This window comes from Callospermophilus lateralis, chromosome 17 (assembly GCF_048772815.1).
Source record: "Callospermophilus lateralis isolate mCalLat2 chromosome 17, mCalLat2.hap1, whole genome shotgun sequence".
NCBI lineage: Eukaryota > Metazoa > Chordata > Mammalia > Rodentia > Sciuridae > Callospermophilus > Callospermophilus lateralis.
Window position 1 is genome coordinate 43,258,576 of NC_135321.1, and position 22,253 is coordinate 43,280,828.

At 40.6% G+C, this 22,253-nt stretch overlaps 1 protein-coding gene across 4 annotated transcripts in view; it reads left to right on the plus strand.

Moving 5' to 3' along the window:
- The window catches only part of Kctd1 (potassium channel tetramerization domain containing 1), a 187,232-nt gene that overhangs the window by 126,629 nt on the left and 38,350 nt on the right, over positions 1 to 22,253 (plus strand). For all 4 annotated transcript variants that reach the window (XM_076836663.1, XM_076836665.2, XM_076836664.1 and 1 more), the window contains one exon: positions 13,826 to 14,004. In XM_076836663.1, the coding sequence (XP_076692778.1) occupies positions 13,826 to 14,004 (179 nt within the window). The remainder of the gene's footprint in view (positions 1 to 13,825; positions 14,005 to 22,253) is intronic.

Here is a 22,253-nt window from a genome sequence, read left to right on the forward strand (position 1 = left end):
CATGCGCATGCGCAACCAGTGGGTGGGAGCACTGCTGGGTCTCACACCACTTTCTATGACCAGACTGCACCTGTATAGTGTGTGTGTGGTAGGATAGCGGGTGGTAGTGGTGAAAGTAAACCCCAGAATGTTTTGCCTCTAATTCTCAGTGGACCAACTTTTCTGACCCTGGGCAGCTAATCTAAATATAGCCTGTTCCTTTTTTGCAAAAGATGGTGTTGGCCTTGCTTCGCCCCGCTCCCCCCCCCCCACCACCAGGACCTTTTAAAGACTTTAAGGTTATGGTTGTTCACAAAGACTTGGAAGTTCTGGAATCTGGTAAATAACTACTTCATATGCATTAGGCAGTGTGTAAATATAAGGTATGACTTTTTTCCTAATGCATTTCCAGTTTTACAGCAAACTTTTCATCCCAATCAGGTTGATCTTTAAAAAAAAAGTTGGTTTGTTTTTTAATCCTGTTGGTATTTATTTTAAGATACGTCTCTAAGAACACAGATGTCCCCTTTACAGTGTGAAACTTGTAAAGAATAGCTCAATGCAATAAAATACTGAGAAAGCCGATGACTTTGCTGGGTCCTAGTGCTCCTTCAAACCCTTCTTCCTAATCTCTGCTTTCCATGTGAATTCTCATCCTCTGCTCCTAAGCCAGAAGTTCCATAAACTTCTATCCTCTCCGAAGTATCCCAAGAAACAAACCTCCTGTACTAATGCCAAGCCAGCAGTTCTGCTGCCAGGACTCCTAGAGTTATTAGCCTCAGTTGACTGTGGGCAGACCTGCTTCTGTCACACCATAAAGAGCAGATGCAGAGAATGCCATTCATTCATCTCCATATTTGTTTATTCAAAACCAGTTCCCATTAGCAGCTCCAAATGGGACCATGTGACAAAGAACCAGGATGACCCAAAGACCAGAAAAGAATTTGTCTACATCTTCTGAGGCTAAGGATCCCAGCAAGCACCAGGTATCACATAGGAGAAGAGGTTTTGGCAAACCAACAGACTTCAGGCCTGTCCCCCAGCAGAATATATGGCCCATTGGTTCTAGTACGAAAATATTGTTATTTCTTCCCTCCAGTGCCTCCCTGTCTTATTTTTATCACTGTTGCCTTTTTGTCACTGTGACTTAAGGAGGAAAAGTTTATTTGGGGCTCACAATTTTAGAGGTTTCAGTTCATGGTTGGTCGGGTCCATTGCTCTGTTGAAGTAAGGCAGAAAATCATGGCAGAAGGGTGTGGCAAAGGAAAGCTGCTCAGCTTATGGCATCCAGGAAGCAAAGAGAGAAAGAGAAGGGAGGGGACTGGGTCAAAAATACTCTTTCAGGGTATACCCCCAGTGATGTACTTCTTCTAACTGTGCCCTACCTGTCTACAGTTTCCACCACCTCCCAGTAGTCCACTCAGCTATCAATGGATTAATCCACTGATGAGGTCAGAACTCTCATAACCAATCACTTTCCAAGGGCTCCCCTTCTGGACATTGTTACATTGTTACATTGAGGACCAAGACTTTAACATATGAATCTTTGGGGGAACACTTTATATTAGAACCAGAACAATCACCCAGTATGTCTTAGGAGAGATTCTTATATTAATTTTAAAAAGTATCATTATATATCTCTAAACCAGATTTTTCTATTCTCAAACTACTGTAAGATCACTCTGATATTTTAGAACAAAGCAAGATACAAGCAAACAAATAATACTCCAATAAAGTGACATTAACTAAAGAATCTTTCCCTAGTAGGCATTTTGCACATTAAGCACCATATTTTATTGGTCATTTCCTCCTGCTAGTGAAAGCAAATAAAAAGAAGTAGTGATTAAAATTTAATCTTCTCAATCAGCTGAAGAAAATGGTGTGATTGTTAAGAAATCTCCCCGGGTTGGCCTCTTTACACTCATGCTTTTGGAATGCCTTTCATTACACGACCAGTTCTTCATTCTTGCAAAGGAATTTAGAATTCCTGTTCTAACCTCCTAAAATACTAGCTTTCTGAAGATATTTGCATCTCAATAGTTTATATATTTTTAAAATCATATGACAGGGAGTGTAGCTTAGTGATAAAGCACTTGCCTAGCATGTGTGAGCCCAAGAACCACCAAAAATTTTTTAAAAAATGAATAATAAATCATACAAAATAGTAAAAATTCAGAACTGCAAAGAGTATTATAGACCATCTGGTCCAACTGTATATATTATAAATGGGGCAATTGAAATGAGAGATTTTATACTTTGCCAAGGCACATAATCCATTGGTGACTTAGCTTAGACTAAAGCTTGATTTCTTTTTTGCTGCATCTTCAAGAAAACATTTCTGAGTTTAGGAACCTTGATCCATGTCAACACCTAGTTTCCTGTTTAACAGATAATTGGGTCGAGTTCGAAGTATTGTTCTTGTGATGTGAAATTCCAAATATAGATGTTATTTAAAAATAATATGGCCTGGATTTGTAAGACCAAGACTGGGGCATTCTTTGCTCTACCAAGGTATTGTTTACCTTCAAAATAATTAACTTAAGGGCATCCAGAAGTAGCTCTCAGAGCATGTAAAGCATGCTCTTAAAATTTTATTTACATGGGTGTCTCTTGTCTTCAGTAATTCCATGTGCATATGGCTAATTTCCACACTAAAGTCTCAACTCCCTGAGGAGCTGACTTCCATAGGGTCCTAATGTGGCCCCAAATACAGTAGCCAGCCAACATTTTCTAAATGAATAAACAAACAAGCAAGTGAACTTTATATGAATGCATCATTATATAAAGTAGAATAAGCTATACATTTATAAAACCTATGTATCCTATTTTTAAAAATTTTTTTAATGGAGAAAAAGTCAGGTAAGTGGACACCTAAAAATCTAGGAGGAGGTTTCAAGAGACTGAATTAAGGTTGGAAGGAACACATTTGGCTTTGGATACTGTACTAGGCAAGGAATTTTTATGACCATATCTAAGAAATCAGTTAAATCAAGCTTAGTTTCTATTTAGAGGCAGCTGGTCCTGTAGTTAGCACCTAGAATTAGGAGTTGGGGGAGTAAATAAAATTCCAGATCTCTGGGGAGAGGTGATAAGGAGACTGTGGCAGGCGGGGGGGGGGGGGGGGGGGCGCGGGGAGGTGTCCACTTTCTGAGCCAGCTGACTCCTGCCTCCTCTGTGACCACTGCTCATCCTTCTAGCCTTCCAGCCAGTTATGGTTGTCCCTAGACAGGCCGGGTGAAGGAATGTGGATGGGACGCACAGGAACAGACATCCCTTCTGGGAAAGCCAGAGCACATATGTAATAGGATAGTGGCAACCTTATCTTGGTACACAATGGCCAGCGTGTAAAATATCACAGTAAATCCATTACTAGGTAATTATAGGCTAAGCCACTTGACCTCAGAGTTAACTTCCTTCTCTGTGAAATGGTGATAATACTTAACATCATGTGGAGGTTTCTGGTTTCAGTCTAGAAGGCCTGCCATGAGTGTTAGATGCCAGTTTGTTGCCAACCGTTGCTGCCATTTGCATTTTCCCTGCAAGAGAGCATGCAGAACCTGAGCTCTGGGAGGATGGATGTGTAGCTGTTCTGCACCTGTCAGGCCCCAGAGCCCAGGATGAAAGCAGTGGGGAATGGGAGGCAGGTGACCACATGGGCTCCAAGAGTGTGGAGACCTTGGGTGCCTGCCCCTCTCTTTCAGGATCAAACTAAATAGTCCTGTGTGTCAGCTGAATATGAGCATACCATGACCTGAGGCCCATTTAATTTTCTGTTCCACACATTTCCTCCCTGGCAAGGAAATAAAGGGAAGGAAGATTATTCCTAAGTTGAGTTCCCATTTCTGTCTTTCTTCATTTAGTTCTTTTAAAAATGTCAAAAAAAAAAAAGAAAGAAAAAAAGAAATCCCTATTATGAAGGTAAAATATAGCAGCATGCCAAAAGGATTACTAATTGATTTAATGGGCAACACTGTACTGGGGATTTTTTTTTTTTTTTAAATAGCATTTTTTTTTTTTTTTTTTTTGCATTCCGAAAGTAATAAATGTTCAACTCCTTATAACATAAAAGAATTTTAAAATCCCATAAACTGTTAACCCTGAAACTGCCAGTCATTTGAATACTACATTTTCAGTTTTTAAAATTAATACTCATGGTTGAGCTGTAGTGTGTACTGAAAAATATCCTAGTGTTTTAAAGTATATTTTTAAAAAATCTAAGCAATCTAAATTACTTGAGCTATAATAAACACATCAAAATGTCCTTTTTTCCTCAAGTTCATTTTCCTTTTGAAAAAAAAAAGCAGAGAAATATTGGCAAATAGTCTTTTCATGGCCTCAGCTTGGTAATCTAATAAGGGAATTTCTCAGATGCACATTTCATTAGGGAAAAGGCATGTGGAAGCACTCACTCCAGATCTGCCTTGATCACTCCAGAGACTGTGCCTTGAAACAGATAAACAGTAGTGACCCCTTGTCCTGGCCACAGCAAGAAAAGTAACAACTTCAGATTAAGAAAGCATTGTAGATTAATTTAACATGGTTACTGGTCATTTCGAAACAACTTTGAAGCACACTGTTTTTTGTTTTTTGTTTTTTTTAAATTTCTTTTTACTCTGTGTAGTAAGATTTTTTTAATTTGAAAGGGAAAATTGGTGCAGCTCAAGTGCCATGTCATTTAAGGAATCCACAGTGATGATTTCATTCTCTGTTTCCTTTTTTTTTTTTTCAATTCTAATGAAAATTTATTAAATCTGTATTAGGTAAAACAGAGCTAAGAAATGCCCCTCTCCTGTCTGTAAAATTCACAACACCCACTCCAGACCAGTGCTTGCCATTTCTCCTCAGCTGGGCTTGTGCCATGTTTCACTAGCTTTCTACAATCAAGCAATATCCAATAAGTGTAGTAGTTGGCTGATTCAAAAGTTCAAGTCTTCTCAGACAGTGTTGAATAGCAGAGTGACTGTCACAGCAAAAGGAGACCTTGCTCCATTTTAAAGATACACTGAAGTGGATTCATTGCTTTCTGTAAAAGTGCTGGTCTGGTCAAAATCTTCACCCACAAAGCTCTTTGTCTGAAATGTATTATAATCATCTGGGGCCTCACTGGCTTCTTCCAAATAGATGCCAGTGGCTGTTTCAAGGTCGACATAGAATTTGGAAATATGCATGACATCCAGGTTCATGTCTGAGGTCGACTCTAGGTATGTGGTCTGGTCTAGGTCAGTGATTGACTCTTGATCCCCAGTTACTTCTCCATCAGTGGTTAACTCTAGATCAGGGATCAATTCCAGTAGGTCAGTGGTTGATTCTGGGCGCAGCAAGGGGAACACCACAGCCGCGGCGCACAGGACCAGGAGGATCAGGACCTTGCAGAGCATGGCGCTGGTGCTTCGGGAGGGCAGGAGGCAGGTTGAGAGCACACGGGAAGGCAGGCCCTCTGTTTCCTTTCATGCACTTTCTCCAGAGCACATAGCTAGCTCTTGGTCTGCTCTGACTTGTTTTCTTTTTATTTATCTGTACTTTGCAATATCATGCTTCCTCATATCAGTGTCAGACGGTCTTTTTCATAGTCCTTGACTTCTCAACTACATAAAAGAGGTTCTATTCTTCTCACTGGGCACATAGAAGAATCTTCTGTACATATGGTTTGAGGGTTTCTTTGTGTGTGTGTGTGTGTGTGTGTGTATGCAGAAGATCAGAAATACCCTTGCCTCTCCATATCTTCTGGGGATCGATTGTCCAACCCCGCAGATACCAAAATCCGAAGATGTTCAAGTTCCTCATACAAAGTGGCATAGTAAGCAAGAGGGTACATATATACAAACTGCTGTGACTTTTCCCTTTACATTCTTAGCATCAGTAAATGAATAAGATGTTGGAAACTTTACTGAAAAGCTGCTATTCACGATTTTTTTGTGTAGTGAGCTGACTGTATATTTTACTATGGTCTGTTTATAAAAGAAGAAAAATTGTAATGTATATCCTTGTTCAGTTTATCATATTTAGTTGATGCAGATTTGTTGTTTGTTTTAGAATACTAACTCAAATTTTCTAAAAAATAAAAATAAAGAAAAATAAAATGGCACATTATTTGCATAAAACTTAATGCACATCTTCCCATAGACTTTAAACCGTCTCTAGATTTCTTATAATACCTAATGCAGTATAAATGCTATGTAGATTCTTCTTATATTAATTAGTAAGGGAATAATGACAAGAAAAAAATGTCTGTACATGTTCAATACAAATGCATTGTTTTAAATATACTTCTTGTCCTCAGTTGGTTGAATCTTCAGATGTGGAACCCAATGGGTTCAGTAGACCGACTGTAAACCTCATAGGTCCTTCTCTAAGCCAAGTATCTGTGTTACACACCTTCACAAACACTGTCTTATCTCCTGCCATCCTGACCTCACTCGCAGTGGGAAGGTTTAATCTCCATCCTTGAGGTGAGGAAACTGGAGGCAGGGTTTGGAACTTCTCCAACATCACACAAAGGATGGAGCTGAACTTAATGCTCAGATTCCCCAAACCCAGGGCTCTTTCTCCTGCACCTCAATATATTCTGAATATATAACTTTTAGCTCTATACTTTTCAAAATTCTCAACTTAAAAAAATGCTTTTCATTACTATTTTTGGATGGAAATACTTCAATTTATTGTGTACTTCACAATCTGATTCTGGGGTTTGATTTCTGAATGATTTAATTGTGGATGGTTTTGGTAATTAGCTATTGTCATAGAGCTAGAAGACAGATAATCACACTTTTTAGAATGTGTGAGTTCCAAATAAGTAGACTTTATGAATTTGAAGGGGGATTTCATGACTGAAGTGAATAGAAATCTTGATGTCAAATTCGGATGCTCAGGAGGTTTTTGGTCTAATTTTTTACTGCCTTCCAAATGGTTAAGATGAACAGAAACTGTCATCTAAATTATGAGTGCAGTTCTCATCAAATGTGAAGCACTTTGGTGTTTTTTCTTTTCTTTTTAAACTCTTGTGAAATTATCAGGAAAATTCATTCATATCGCTTACCAGGGTCATTCTATTATTTGTTAAAACCCATAGAAACTAGTGAGCTTATGAGAGGTGCCCAGTAAACAATGCTTGAGTGAATGAAGAAACAAATGAGGCTTCTTTCAAAATACATCAACACTGCGGTTGGGTCTTGCTAGACGATTAAGTAACTATGGTTAAGAAAGTGATGTTTTTCAACAAGACCCGTTATTGAGAGTCCAAAAGGATGGTGTCATTCCTGAAATAACACTCCCAAGGTAACCACACATTTCCATCCTAGGAAGCAGGGTCCTTGCCTAAGATACTTTGATTATAGTTGGGCTGCCAAAGGCAGATGTCAGAACTATCAGAAGTAGAATGAATCAGAATGTTCCCTTCTCCAAGTATTCTGTATGTGTGTGTGTGTGTGTGTGTGTGTGTGTGTGCGAGCGCGCACACACACACACGCGCGCATGCTGGGGGGCAAGTCCAGAGGGGATTAACACATTTTAAATCCAGTTTAAAATTTGTGGAAAAGTTCTGACCTATACTGTTTTCTTTTTTTTTTTTTTTTAACTGCTGTATTGAATGCTATGAAATAAAACATCAAATAACATATTCTACCATCAACACGCTTATCTGGAAGTGTCGCTAAAAAGACAAAGACCATTCTTTCCCTAGCAAGAGGTGATAGAATCCAACTTGATAGTGAAATGTGACATAAAACAGGACCATACTTTCTTAACAAATAAAGTCATTAAAACTCATTTTAAACTTCAGCTCATTTGTTCTAAGCAGTGCCCCAGGGATCCTGTTTCAACAGCACACGGGTAGTTTAGACTTAGGAGACAAATTTTTCATTAGCTTCTTTTGGAAGATGCCTGAAGTCAAATCCCTTGAAGGATTATACCTCCAAAAAACTCATCGTTACTCTGCTGGGTAGGTGAGCAAGCTGCAGAAAACTGGAGGCAGCTGGGAGATGGAAATTTTGAAGATAAACTGATCAACAAGCCTGGAAATATGTGGGAAAAGATATGGGAAAGGGAGGAAGTAGAAATAAAATGCTAGAGGGATGTTTCATGTCAGAGTAGTACAGGCTGATTCAGTACAGGCTGATGAATTATATGAAAAGAAATAATACACACTTTTTTTTTTTTTTTAAACTGTTGCTGGGGATTGAACTCAGGGCCTTGCACGTACCAGGTAAGTTGTTCCACCAAGCTATACCCACAGCCCTTGGTTTTTCAAGAAGGCAGCATTTCAGCTGGGCACAGTGGCTCATGCCTATAATCCCAGCCACTCAGGAAGCTGAGGCAGGAGGCTCACAAGTTCAAAGCCAGCCTCAGCAAAAGTGAGGTGCTAAGCAACTCAGTGAGACCCTGTTTCTAAATAAAATATAAAATAGAGCTGGGGATGAGGCTCAATGGTCAAGTGCCCCTGAGTTCAATCCCTGGTACCCCCCTCAAAAAAAAGAAGGTGGTGGCAGCATTTCACAGAAAGTTGAGTGAATATTCAAACAAGAAAATGAAATGTTCTGATTGGATGAATTTTTTTCCAGATTATTTTTAGTAGAGCTTACAATAAAGTGAGTACAACTTTGGAGAACATAGGTACACACCTGTGTGACCACACAGATCAGGAAGTTGGATTTTCTAGGTCTCCAGAGGCTTCTCCTGGACCCTCCCAGTCAGTAGCCTTGGAGTGACCAGTGTTCTGGTCTTTGTCACCACAGATGTGTCTTGCCTGCCTGTCACTTCACATGACAGAACCACACAGGACAGGCTCTGGTCTGCCTGGCTCCTCTCTGTCCAATCCAGGGGAATCCATTCTGTTTTCCTCATTGTGTGGCTTTTAATTTCTATCGTTTTTCATAATGTCATCAAGGAAGAGAGAAATGCCATTAGAAAGGGTGAGGAAAAGAATGTGTGGTGTGGGTCCGATGACTTTTGTGTTCACTTCTAAAATGCCCCTTCTCCATCTCACAAGCATTATGATCAAATATTGTAAACATTAAGAAATATTCAAGCCCAGTTGACTCTGCCATCCAATATGATAGGCACTAGCCACAAGGAGCTAAGTTAAAATTTGCATTAATTAACACACATTAAGATGAAAAATTAATTTCCTCAGTCACACTAGCCACACTCAGGTAGCTTCCATAGTGAATGGTGCAGATAGAGAACATTGGTGCAGATAGAGAACATTCCCATTACTGCAGAAAGTTCCACTATCTATTAGCTCCCTCCTCCTCCTCCTCCTCTTTCTCTTCTCCTGATGTAAGGATGCTATGATGGGTTTGGTTTTGTTTAATTATAAATTATTGTTTAATTCTGTGGCTCTCAGATAATCATCATCCTGGTTTCTCTTTCCTGCATTATCCCACCACCTTGGGGGAAGAAATAAGTGATCGAATCCTGGTACCATATTCAAGTTTTAATTTTGAGAATGTACCATGGCTTCTCCTACTTTGGGGCCTTGGCAATACTGCCTAGAACTGTCTTTTCAGCACCCCAATGTTTGTTAACTGCTCATCCATAAGATCTCATCTTAGACTTTCTCTGGGGACCCTTCCCATCCTCCCCCACCACCCACAGGGTGGACTAAGTGACCCTTCCATTAAGCTGCTGTAGTAACCATACCTTCTCCTGCCCTGATCATATGCATTTCTTGGTCTCTCTCTTCCACTGTTCAACAAGCATGGAAGGCCAGGGCCCAGTCTGTCTTGTTCTCTGGTTGTCTAGCCAGTGCCTGGCACTGAGGAGATGTTAATAAACACTGTGGAGGGAAAGAACAATGGGCTGCACAAGAAAGGGGCAAGAACCACCTGGTTTAATACTGGGGTAGGCTTCCTTTCCCTGGGACAGTTCCAGAAGGGGATTAGCAGAGACAGCTTTCCATCTGACCAGCTTTTGGAATATCTTCGGTGCTCTCAGCTGCTTCTTCAAAAGAGTAAAGGCACATCCAACTCCTTTGTACTCTTTCTGGTTAGAGTTTATGGCTTTCCTGTCTTCAGAAGTCATACTGAAAGACATATGCAGACAAAGAAGATGATGGGGGAAATGATTAAAGGGAAAGATAGATGGAAAGGGGAGTTGAAGAAGGGTGATAACATGTTAGAAAATTCTGCTGCGTCTATCAACAGGAAGCTGTTCTTAGCCTGACAGGCTGTGTCTCCCAAAGCTGAACAACCTCCCAGGGAGGCAGCCATAACAGGAAAGATATTTTACCAGGAGAGGGGACAGAAATCCCAAGTCAGACTAGCTTGAAAAATAAAGATGGTGGCCAGGCACAGTGACACATGCCTATAATCCCAGCAGCACAGGAGGCTAAGGCAGGTGGATCACGAGTTCGAAACCAACCTCAGCAACTTGGTAAGGCCCTGTCTCAAAAATAAAATTTGAAAAAGGGTTGCAGATATAGCTCAGTAATTACATGCCCCTGGATTCAATTCGTGGTACCAAATAAATAAACATGGTTATTTTCCCAAGTAGCAAGAAATCTGTAAATTGGAGGCTCAGAGTTGGTTGATTCAGGGAGGACCCAGATTCTTTACAATTCTCAGCTCTGCTGTCCTGAGCATTGGATTCATTCTGGCTTCCTAGGCTTCTAGGGAGAGGACTATGGCATTGTTGGTAGGGCATCCCACGCAAGACCTCAATATCTATGTAAAAATGAAAAAGTGTCAGCTCCAGTCACTGGAAAGGGGAGGGTATTGCCACAATTGCATTCAATGAAGCAACTTGCCTGGGGCAGTGGGGCATGCCTGTAATCCCAGCAGCTTGGGAGGCAGAGGCAAGAGAATCGAGTTCAAAGCCAGCCGCAGCAAAAAGCAAGATGCTAAGTGACTCAGTGAGACCCTGTCTCTAAATAAAATATAAAATAGGCCGGGGGATGTGGTCCAGTGGTCAGGTGCCCCCGAGTTCAATCCCAGGTACCCCCCTCAGCCAAAATGAAGCAACTAGAGTAGATGGGATAGATACTGAATAATAGCTCCAGCCACCATTCAAATGCCAAGACTTCCCATCTCAAGTACTGTCTCCCAGCCCCAATCTATGGATTTTAAAAGTTCTTTCAGTCTATGCCCATACAGAAAATAGCAAATGAAATCCCGACTTTATTAGCTAATATCAGTTAATGCCTTAGAAATGACTGTGTCCGAGGGAACATGTACAGAGCAAGAAGAGCCCAGAGATGGGGAGAGAGCCTAGGAAGGGAGCCTCAAGGTCTCAGCAAGACCAGTTCTAATCCTTGACCCTAAGAGTTAATCCCCCATCCCCAGCTGAAGAAACTGGTTTAATTTTAAATTTAGCAATATCCATCCATTTATGATTTACAGTGTAAATGGCATATATTCTGAGAAATCTGGAATCCTTCAACCAATCAGTTATGCTTTAATTTTTTTTTTCCCTCCTTCTATGGAGACCTCGGAGTGTTAGGAGCTGTGCTGAATGAGGTCACAGTCTAACGACAATATTAACCCTGCAAATCTGTTCATTTTCGCCTGAGCACCCTCAGGCAGAACAGAGAACGTGTCCAATTGAAAAACTATTACAGACTCCGCAGTACCGGGATGGGCTGGATTGTAACAGGGAGGGTGTGTGTGTGTGTGTGTGTGTGTGTGTGTGTGTGTGTGTGTTGCCAGGAAATAAGTTTCTCAAAGAAGTCAGGTAGTATGTGTCTCTTAAAAATAGGAGTTATATGATTGCTTTTTTTAAGAGGAAAATGTGTTTGCTTTCATTCACAATTTAAAATGCTACTTCTAATACTTGTGAACCTTAACTGTCTTATATGTCCTACCATCTGTGATTTTTTAACTTTTCCCCTATCCAAAATCCCTTTAACTCCCTCTCTTTGTGCATTGTAAACATCATTTTGTGCCTTTAATCTCTATTTTGCATTATTAAAAATACCCAGGAGTAGAATAAAGAATAGTGAACACCTATGAACCCACCAGCCAATTTAAGAACTAAAAGACTAACTCTTTTTTTGTGTGATGATTTCTGGGCTCTGTTTAATTCAGCGTGCAGAGAGGCACCACACAGATGGTAAACATTTTGTGCAAAGGCCCAATCACCACTCCATTCATAGTGGATGTTGAGTTTCAGAAAGCACATGCAGTCTCAGTCTTGCTTGGACATGTGGTTAATGCTAACTAGACTAACAGTTGTGCCCCAGGTAACTCCTCAGCTGTTCCAGATCATGAAACCTATGATGTTTTGCAAATTTATATTTTATCATGCTGTGTTTTAAGCACAAAGACTTGATGACTTCCCCTTTGTAATCTCCATCAAAGGCATTTTTCAAAATCCCCTTAGTAGCCTTATCACTGGCTTTGGCACACATTGTGTGTGTGTGTTTGAAAACAGTCTCCGGCTAAATTATAAATCTGAAAGGATGTGTGTATTCTCAGTCTTACAGAATTCATACATAAATGCTATTTTCGCTTATTCCTCCATTGTATACTCTAAATATTTGACCCTCATTCAATGCCAGGGACCTGACTTGACTTGTCTGTGGTTTGGGCTCTAATTTGAAAGCAATCAACCCTGTTTGGATAGTGTTTGAGACACTTATACTGTGTCCATGGAAAAGATATAATATTTTATTTTCTCAAGGGTACAATTTCCTAAACATGCTATGGCTGCCACCACACGCTGTTCCCATCCTGGTCTGGTGGCTCAACTTGCACCTCTGCCTGTTTGGACTACTTATTGCCATGACAACATCTTCCTCACTTCCACTTGGGGAACCTGGTTTCTTCAGGCACAGGATGTGAGGGTGATCTGGCTGCAACATCTGTCACCCTATTGAATGCTAGGGTTGATTCGGTTGATCTGGTCGAATAGGCGGGTGTCCCCTTCCTCCCTCACCGCTCCTCATGCATCCCTCCCAAAGCTGCACGTTCCATCCCAGAAGATGACCTTCCCTGACAGAGGAGGACGATTCTTCCGTCAAGGATCTATGAGTAGCTGCTCTCCTGTTAGAACTTCCAAACAAGCTCTCAAGAAGTGAGGCATAGAGAAGAGCCACTTGATCATGGTTCACAAGCACATATTTATCACCTGAGGGTATATTCTTTTCTAAGTGTCCCCAGACCCACAGTCTCATTGGAAGAGAAACAGGGAACAAGCTGGTACAAACAAGTAGAATATCAGTTTGTTTGTTTTTGGTTTTGTCTGTTTTCAATACTGTGGTTTGAATTTAGGGCCTTAAACATTCTAGACAAGTTCTTTACCACTGAGCAACATTGCCAGCCCTCCATTGATTTTTTTCAATCTGTTGACTAATAAATGTATCATACCTCTTTGCAAGGTTGTAACTATGTGAGCTGATGGCTAGAACCATTATACCCTCTTTTTCTTAATTCATAAAACAGAAATTTAAGAAAACACTTTGTGAACATAGTGTTGAAGGTCTGTTTTGATGCCATGTGCATAGCAATGAGGAAGTTTCCAAAGAGAAGTATAAATCATACATATTTTATTTAGATGTATATTATTTTAAGCATTGATTATCTTTTCATGTGGGATGAATAGAATTTCTCCACGTGCCATTTACCAATTGTTAAATGTGAGAATTCATTAGTATAATAAACCCTCATCACCCTCAGAATTACTCGAAATGAACATTCGTTCAAGCTCCTGGATTTTAAACACATGAAAGTTTTCTTTTGTTACAGAATTTGTTTTTCTGATAATCATTCTAACAAAAGGGAGAGAGCTTGATGATTTTTCAGATTTTATTACCAAGTGAATATCAGCATTATCACTGGCTTATTTTTTTATGATCTATGTATTTCCTTTCCATTGATAAGAGAAACAATGTCTAAACTTGCTTATCTCTCTGTAGGACAGTCGGCCCAATATGTCAAGACCTCTGATCACTAGATCCCCTGCATCTCCACTGAACAACCAAGGCATTCCTACTCCAGCACAACTCACAAAATCCAATGCGCCTGTCCACATCGATGTGGGCGGCCACATGTACACCAGCAGCCTGGCTACCCTCACCAAATACCCCGAATCAAGGTAATCTGGAATATGGGAGAATCAGACTCAGAAGTGCATGCATTTGATGACTTAACTGTTTTTCCTTTGACCAGCAGAGCAGCATGGTCTGGCCAAGGCCAGAGGTAGAACACAGGCTGCAGAGGCTGCTCTTGGACGTGTCTGTGCATCTTCCCCCATCACAGTTTGGCCTGCAGCCTAGTCGAGTACATGTACAAATGTCACTCAGGAGTGGAGTTCTTTGATATTTTGCTCAACCAAGCAAGATCTTTATGATTCTCAATGTCATACAAAAGGGACGATGATTTTCCCCCACCCCACCTCCTTTTTTTTTCCTGTCCTCTTCTTCTTCTAAAATATATATTCTTAAAAATTCTGACAATCTGTTTTTAATTTATTCTAATTAGAGAGGTCACTTGGCCTATCACTTTGTGAACTAGGGAAAAAAACCTGAGACACTCTTATCAGTTTCTTATCAGCTTCTCATCAGCACCATATTTAGAATAGTATGCAAAAGCCCAGGAAGCCAAGATAGTCTTGTTAAAAGTCAGGGGTGGAGGGAGCATACAGCTCAAGGCATATAAATAGTACCAAGAGGGAAAATAGTTTACAAATAGGTAGTGTACATTTATGATTATCCTCACCCACCCCTTTCTAAAGGAGTTCTAAGGAAGTAATTTCCTTTGCACCCTGGGACATTCCCCACCCAGCCACTGGCTCTGCCCAGATCCTACATGGGAATTTATCTTTACCAGCTTAGCTGGCAGCTGAGGGAGGAGGTATGAGCTCATGTGGGCCAATGTCAGGAGAAAGGGTGTTTCTCTACTTTCTTCTGTTCCTTGGAATTGTGATGCACTACCTGGGCTTCCAGTGGGCACCAGTTTGCATTTTTTTTTTAAAGAGAGAGAGAGAATTTTTTAATATTTATTTTTTAGTTTTCGGTGGACACAACATCTTTATTTTTATGTGGTGCTGAGGATTGAACCCAGCGCCCCGCGCATGCCAGGTGAGCGTGCTACCACTTGAGCCACATCCCCAGCCTACCAGTTTGCATTTTTAAAGACTGTCACATAAAGTGACCCATACCTGCTAGCTTATAGCCTAAGTAGATAGTGCTGAATAAAACTCAATATCATCCTGAAAATGGCATGAAGACTGCTGTTTTGTTTTCTAGTTTTTTAAATCTCTGACAACTGATATTTTAGAAAAGTAAAAAAGAAAGATGAAATTTTTTTTGATTTCCAGATTTACTTTCCCTAATCAAAATGAAATGTTGTTAAAAAATCGATTTCTATTCAATCATCCACAAAACTATTTTAAAATAAAAAAATAACTATTAGTATTGAGTCTCTACCTTCCCTAAGTAGATGCTACAAAATCATGTTATAATAATGGCTATTTTTAAGAGTATTATTATATAAACAGTGTTCTTTAAAAAAATGCATTTTTCCATTCCTGCTAACTTTTGCTAATATAAGTGTCAACAACAGGAAATCACTGTTGGCCCTTCAGAGGAGAGTTAATTCCAGGAGCAAGCCATAAAATGTGCATGAGCGTCAAATAATCAATCCTCACTGGTATGAAATTCACTGGTCTATAACCTTTTGCCTCAGTTTGCCTTTTAAACTTCTGATATAGGAGGGAAGTTAATACGGGTGCAGGATACCTTGTCTGAAGGGCCTGGGATCAGGGATGCTTCAGATTTTGGATGGGGGGCATGGATATTTGCATGTAAGTAATAAGATCTTTTGGGGATGACACCCAACTCTAAATACAAATTTCATTTATATTTTATATACACCTACATATGTAGGCTGAAGATAGTTCTGCACAATATTTTTAATAATTTTGTGCATGAAATAAACTTTTATAGAGTGGAATTTTCCATTTGTGGTATCAGGTTGGCACTCCAAAGGTTTTGGATTTTGGAGCATTTCAGAATTTGAATTTGGGGGTTAGGGATACTCACCCCATAGTATGCCATTTCTCCATGCCTTAGGCAGCTGGTTTTCTTCTAGCTGCTCATTGCAGCTGGGTGAGTCTCGTTCCCTGACTAATATCCCATGGGATTTGGCTCTTTGTGCAGCACCCTGGTCTCACCTAGCCTCTTAGCAGAGGTAGAAGATAAAGCATTAAAGACTCTTTTCCTTCAGCTCTCGTCTTTCAAATAATTTGCCACTTTTATCATTTTGATGCTGCATGTTTTAGATAAAGACCTCAAATTGTGTCTCACTTGACGAGTCTTCTCCCTCTCTCTCTCACCACCACCCTGTACCAGGGAAATCAAACACAGGGGTGCTTTACCACTGAGTCATATACCCAGCCCTTTCTGTTTCACTTTGATACAGGGTCTTGCTAAGTTGCTCAGGCTCTTGCTAAATTGCTGAGGCTGGCTTTTGAACTTTCGATCCTTTGTCTTAACCTCCCTAGTTGCTGGAATTATAGGCTTGTGCACAGCGCTCAGCCATTAGGGATTCTTTCTTAGTCTGATTTGCCAAAAAAGAGTCCATTTTTGTCCCTTATTATCCACACCCTACAAATGCACCAGATTCCTCAGATCTCATTATTCTATAACCTATAGTGCCTTATGGTAGTGGCCAAATGCGGCTTAAAATGTGACCAGTCCAAACTGGTCAGCCTTCTAAGTGAAAAAGACATACTGGATTTTTAAGAAATAGTACCGGAAAGAAAATTCTATAAAATATCTCAATAATTCTATTGACTTCATGTCAGAATGATAATTTATTGAGTAAAGTATATTATTAAAATTAATTTCACTTGATTTCTTTTTACTTTTTTAATGTGGCTACTAAAAAATATAAAACTGTAGTGTCTTGTTTTCATTTCAATTGGATAGTGCTAAACCATGAATAGATGTTTACGGATCTAATTAAACCTGCCCTTTCCCCAACCTAATACTTATACACATCAAAAATTGAATTTCTCTTTCACCAACAAAATTAGGAAAGAATGGTTCATCTTCCTTTCCCAAACTTTCCCTGTGTTTCCTGTCATGAGAGCAATTGAAAAAATCTTTCCCCCACCCCTGGGGCACTAGGGATGGAGCCCCAGACCTTATGCATGCTAAGCATGGGCTCTATCACTGAGCTACATCCCCAGCCCAAGTAAAATTGATTTGATCTGTTCATTCTGTGTTTGGATGCAGACTTTGCTATTTGCCTAGCAGTTGTTAGGTGGGCAGGTACGTTTGATTGCTGACTGCCTGTCTTCTGTCTTGTAAAATAGGCACACATATGTCTTCTTGCAAGGTTATTGGAAGGATTAAATGTGATTATGAAAATCTTGCCTTGGCCTTCTGCCCAACACTAGTATAATCTTCTGCCAAACCTGGCAATTGTTTCTTTTTAGACTGCCTTCCAAATTCCACATAGATCCCATTCCTTCCTTTTCTAGGCCAGGCAACAGCCTGACACCTGGATTACCAAGTTCTCAGGGAACTCCTCACCTGCACCTCTTGTCCTTCCTCTTAAATACCCCCACCTCTTGCTTATACTTTTCTTTAAGAGATATTTTTAAGCTTATATCAAGACGCTTTGAAAGGAGCCTTACAAGGTAACTTCTGTTTGGGTTGCTCATGCCTAGGTCAGGTGACACTGGCTTGGACTGACCATTGTTTGTTGCTTTGCCCCTTCTTGGGTCTTATGGGTTTTGGGGTCAGTAATTAAATGGTTATTTCAAAATAGCAGTCACTTCCTGGGCCCAAACCCACATTTGAGTAGTCAAAGATACAGAGAAGCAGCAGATCTTCCTGCTGTCCTGGAGGTGTCGGTGTGCTTCCAATTTCTGGGGAAATCTCTTTCATAGTATTAACCCTTTGGGGTTGAATCTTGGGACGTGAGGTTGCTCCACCGAATCACAAATAATTCCCGTTCTGCTTCTCTAGATTCTAGGGAGTGTCTAGCACTTCCTTTCTTATAGGACCTCTCCTGCCTGACCCAGTTAGAGCCCTGCTTGCCCTCTCACCTGCTTCTTCCTTGGGGTAACCCAGAGGAAAGTTCTGTTTTTGTTTTTTGTTGTTTTTTTCCCTAAGACTCCAGTGGGGGATTATATTTGAAAAGTACTCCTTTGACCATAACACAGGATGGGGCTGGTAGTTCAAGTAAGTGCTTGCCTAGCATGTGTGAAGGCCCTGGGTTATATCCCCAGCACAAGGCAAGTTCCTTTCTATAAGTTCCAAGGTCCTACAGGGAAACTTTACTCCCTTTTGAGATATTGTGGATGATTTTCTGTCCTATCTCTTTTTAACCTGCCCTCTGAACAATCCCAGACCACTGTCCCCAAAGAGTGGTGTGCTGTCCTCTACAACTGAGTATCAGAAGTACCTGGGAAGCATTAAAATGTCATTTGAGGCTCTGCCCTAGACCAATAAAACAGGAACCTCTGCAATTTTCCTAGGAGGTCCTGGTGTTCACCATCTGGCTTTGAACACCACCAAGATGGCTGGTCTCTGCAAAGGAATATGGGCCTCTTCCTGAATGAATAGTTCATGCTGCATCATAATGGCCATTTCACCAAATGGTAAAACCTTTCCATCGTCATTTCTTTTATACCAAGTTTAGTGTTTGCCCACGTTTACTTAAAAAAAAAAAAAAAAAAAACTCCAAGTGGTGATTCAGTAAGCAGCTGATTTTTATGTCTCCCAATAAGGTTAATCACTCCCATTTTTTCACTTCCACCATCAGATGTGTTTTGCTAAAGATACTGATGTTTTCAAATCAACTGAAGTATTTAATCCATCCAGGATATACTCAGTCTTCACCGATGTTTGAATAAGATGCAAATTAGTTCTTTGAAGGTGTGCACAGGACAAAGGCTGGCTTACACCCCATTTCAGCGATAAACACTGATCCCTTACGGAGGATCCTGAGTCTCCAATTCTGATGGCCAGTTTGAATTGAAATTCTCAAGAGAAACACCTTGTTCAGATCTGCAATAATTTTACATCAAGTTTTCAAAAAGCCAGAAAAAATGTATCACTAGAAAGAAAAATATTTAAATGGATATATAAAGAAGGTAGAACATGCCAGGCCTGGTGGTGTGTGCCTGTGAGCCCACCAACTCAGGAAGTTAAGGCCAGAGGATTGCAAGTTCAAGTTCAGCCTGGGCAATTTAGTGAGGTCATCTCAAAAATAAATAAATAAATAAAAAGGTCTGGGAATTTGACTCAGTGGCAGAGTGCCCTGGGTTCAAGTCCCAGTACTCAGTGGTGGGGAGAGAAAAGGAAGACAGAATGTATTTTATTGAACAGTCTGTTGGATTAATACATAGCTGGTGTCTAGACACATGGGAGGGAGGTGAACTCTTATCTTGTCTTGGACCCTACAAATTTTTGAACCAGGGATTTTGAACCCAAGGGTGCTTTACCACTGAGCTATGCCCCCAGCCCTTTTTTATTTTTTATTTTGAGACAGGGTCTTGACAAGTTGCTGAGGGTGGCCTTGAACTTGGGATCCTCCTACCTCAGCCTCCTGAGTTGCTGGGATTACAGGCATGCAGCACCATGCCCAGCTCATCTTTAAGAGGTCTTGGCATAAGGGTGTGATATGAAAAATACATTCCAAAAATACAAAAAATCAGTAACTGCTTTAGAGAAAGACACATACCTGAGTTCAAAGCTGGGCCTCTTTCATCCTTTACTATCACCTCTAACAAAACCAATCTTAGTAGCAGCTTCCTTGATGAGTGTTCAGACATTTTCAAACCAGGAAGTGGGATTCTACAAATTATCAGGACCCATGGGGTGCCAGTAAGGTGGGGGTCTCAGCAAAACAAGAGCTCATTGTCAATCAATGACCCACAGGTAAAAGAGATCTTGTTCCAGTCCCTAAGCCATCAGATCTGATGGCTTGACAGAGCTTTTGTGTATTTTAAACCCAGTACATGAGTTAACTCCCACATAAGTAGATTATGCTAAATTGGTTGCTCCGAAATAGCAGCAGAGTTACTAAGCACACTGGCGTATGTAGGTAATTGCAAAACTCAAAAGAGTTGCAGCTTTGCAGTCGACACCCATGGCCACCCAAGGGGTGTGTGTATTCGGAGCTTTGGGGTGGAGATGCCAAGTGTGCGTGCCTTGCCAACAGTGATCTGGCTTCTGGCGTGCGTCACTCTTGGATGTGTTAGCCATTACAGGATTGTTTCTGTAGAGCTACACTGAGAGAAACATCAGATGAGAGCAATATTAAAGGATTGGCTTATACAATTGAATTCTGTCGTTTGGTTTTCTATGCATTTGGCCTAAGCCAGCCTAGGGAGCTTCCTGGAATCCTGCTTCAGGACAAGGGATCCCTGTGCCATTGCATTCTATGACTCCCTGGTTCCAGATTTAACACCATTGTCCCTAGACCTGGGTCCTGCAGTGTCGACACGCAGCCCCATGTTTCATGGATCTCAACAAAAATGCCCAAACAATAAGTGCCTAGACTTTGCCAAACAGTTTGCTGAACTTTCTTGCAAACTTATTGCATGGAATTGAATGGAAAGCTTTTTATGGTAACCTGCCCTTTAGATCCTCATGTTTGGTAATTCAATGTCTATATTAAATTAAAGAGAATAGTTTACTGGGGATTTTAAAAAGTGTACAAATCAAACGGCTGTAATAGTCCCCACACAAATGCAAAGGAGAAAATATTCCTGCTATTGGAAAAACTCTTAAGGAAATGCATAAAATGATGAACAGCTCTGATCTGAAGATTGGCTGCTCTTTTGAAAAAGCAAATTAGTTTACAGAGGGATTTAAGGAGAAGGGGGGAAAAACACCTGGCAAGTGGAAAATGGAGAGCTTCTCTAGGGTAACAGGGAAATTTTCCTCTTCTCCATCTCTTCTTTTCATCTTACAATATTGCTTTTCCAAAATTGCTCCTCTGGTAGATAGGCAAAGAATAAATGAAAAAATTGGCTTCAAAAGATTTTTTTTTTCTTTTTTTAACAGCGAAACTGGGTTTTCTGTTTAAGGCAGAAAAGATTATCTTTTCTTAACTTTCACTGTAGTGCTGGGGAGCTCGGCAAACTTCCTTTGCCACCAGGGACAAAATAGGCCTCACTTTTTAAGCAATCTGACTTCTAGTGTCTTGTACTAGAGTGTCATTTAGAGGAAAGACTGTCACACGGTGTCTGCAGTTCTCCCTGTCATGTTCTGTCATTCATTTAGCAGATTTATTATGTATTGCCCAATGGCTGATAAAAACCCTCCCTCTCTTGTAGCTTCCAATAGAGGGGACAAACAGTAAACAAACCATCAATAAGCAGTATTTCATTAAGTCTCAGGTGAGATTAAGAAATGGAGGGAACTATGCAGGATACGTGTTGTTTAGCCCTTTCTATTATAAAGTCTAAAACTTTAATTTTATTCCCACATGGTTATTTCTCCCCAAGAGCCATCTTGATTTGTTCATGTAAATTTTCAAGACAAAATCTATTTTTCCTTTTAGATTTAGAAGCAGCTTCTTGTCACATCAGTGACCTAAGTCACACCTGATCTGTGATTACTGCCATCTTCTGAGTCCTGTTATTCATTGTGAGCTGATGGGTGGCCAATGGGTCTGTTCCCCCTTCATCTCAGTGGGAGGGAACCTCACAGGAAGCCTGTCTCCTGGGCTCCTGGCCCTGGGTGTGGGTAGCTGGAGGGCAGATCCTCTTAGATTACCTTGCTAGTGCATTACCCATAATACTGTCTCTGATTAACATTTTCTTTCAATTTGCGTTTATTGATCACTGAAGTTATGTTTGGTTTTGACAAAAATACTGAATTAAGAGACATTGAAATACAGGCTTATAGAAGCCCCACAGAGGCAAATAATCTCAACACTGACTTCTTCCTAAGCCCATTCCTCCTTTTTCAGGTTAGACATGGGAAGAAGGTGAAGGCCACCCTGTCAGCCACAGGCCCTTTGTTCAAGAGCCCCTGCTGGTTCCTTAATGGCAGAGAGTGACTTTGGAGTAATACTGGGTGTCACAATAAGGAACAATTCAGTAAGAACCGTGGGTGGGTCTATTCTCAACTTTTATTAACTTCTCACTTGTGAGCAACCTGCCCTCCTCTTAGATAGAAACCCGCCTCCTTGCAAAGCTCTCTCTCTCTCACTTAGTTTTCATCCTTGCATTCTTGGGACCTAGTACTGTGCCTGCTGCAAAGTAGACAGTCACAGGTTTGCTTAATATGTAAATGAATGAATGGGAATCACTGTACTCAGTGGTCAGATCCTCCCAACAACAGAGAGCAAATTATTTAATAAAGTTCTTTAAATTAT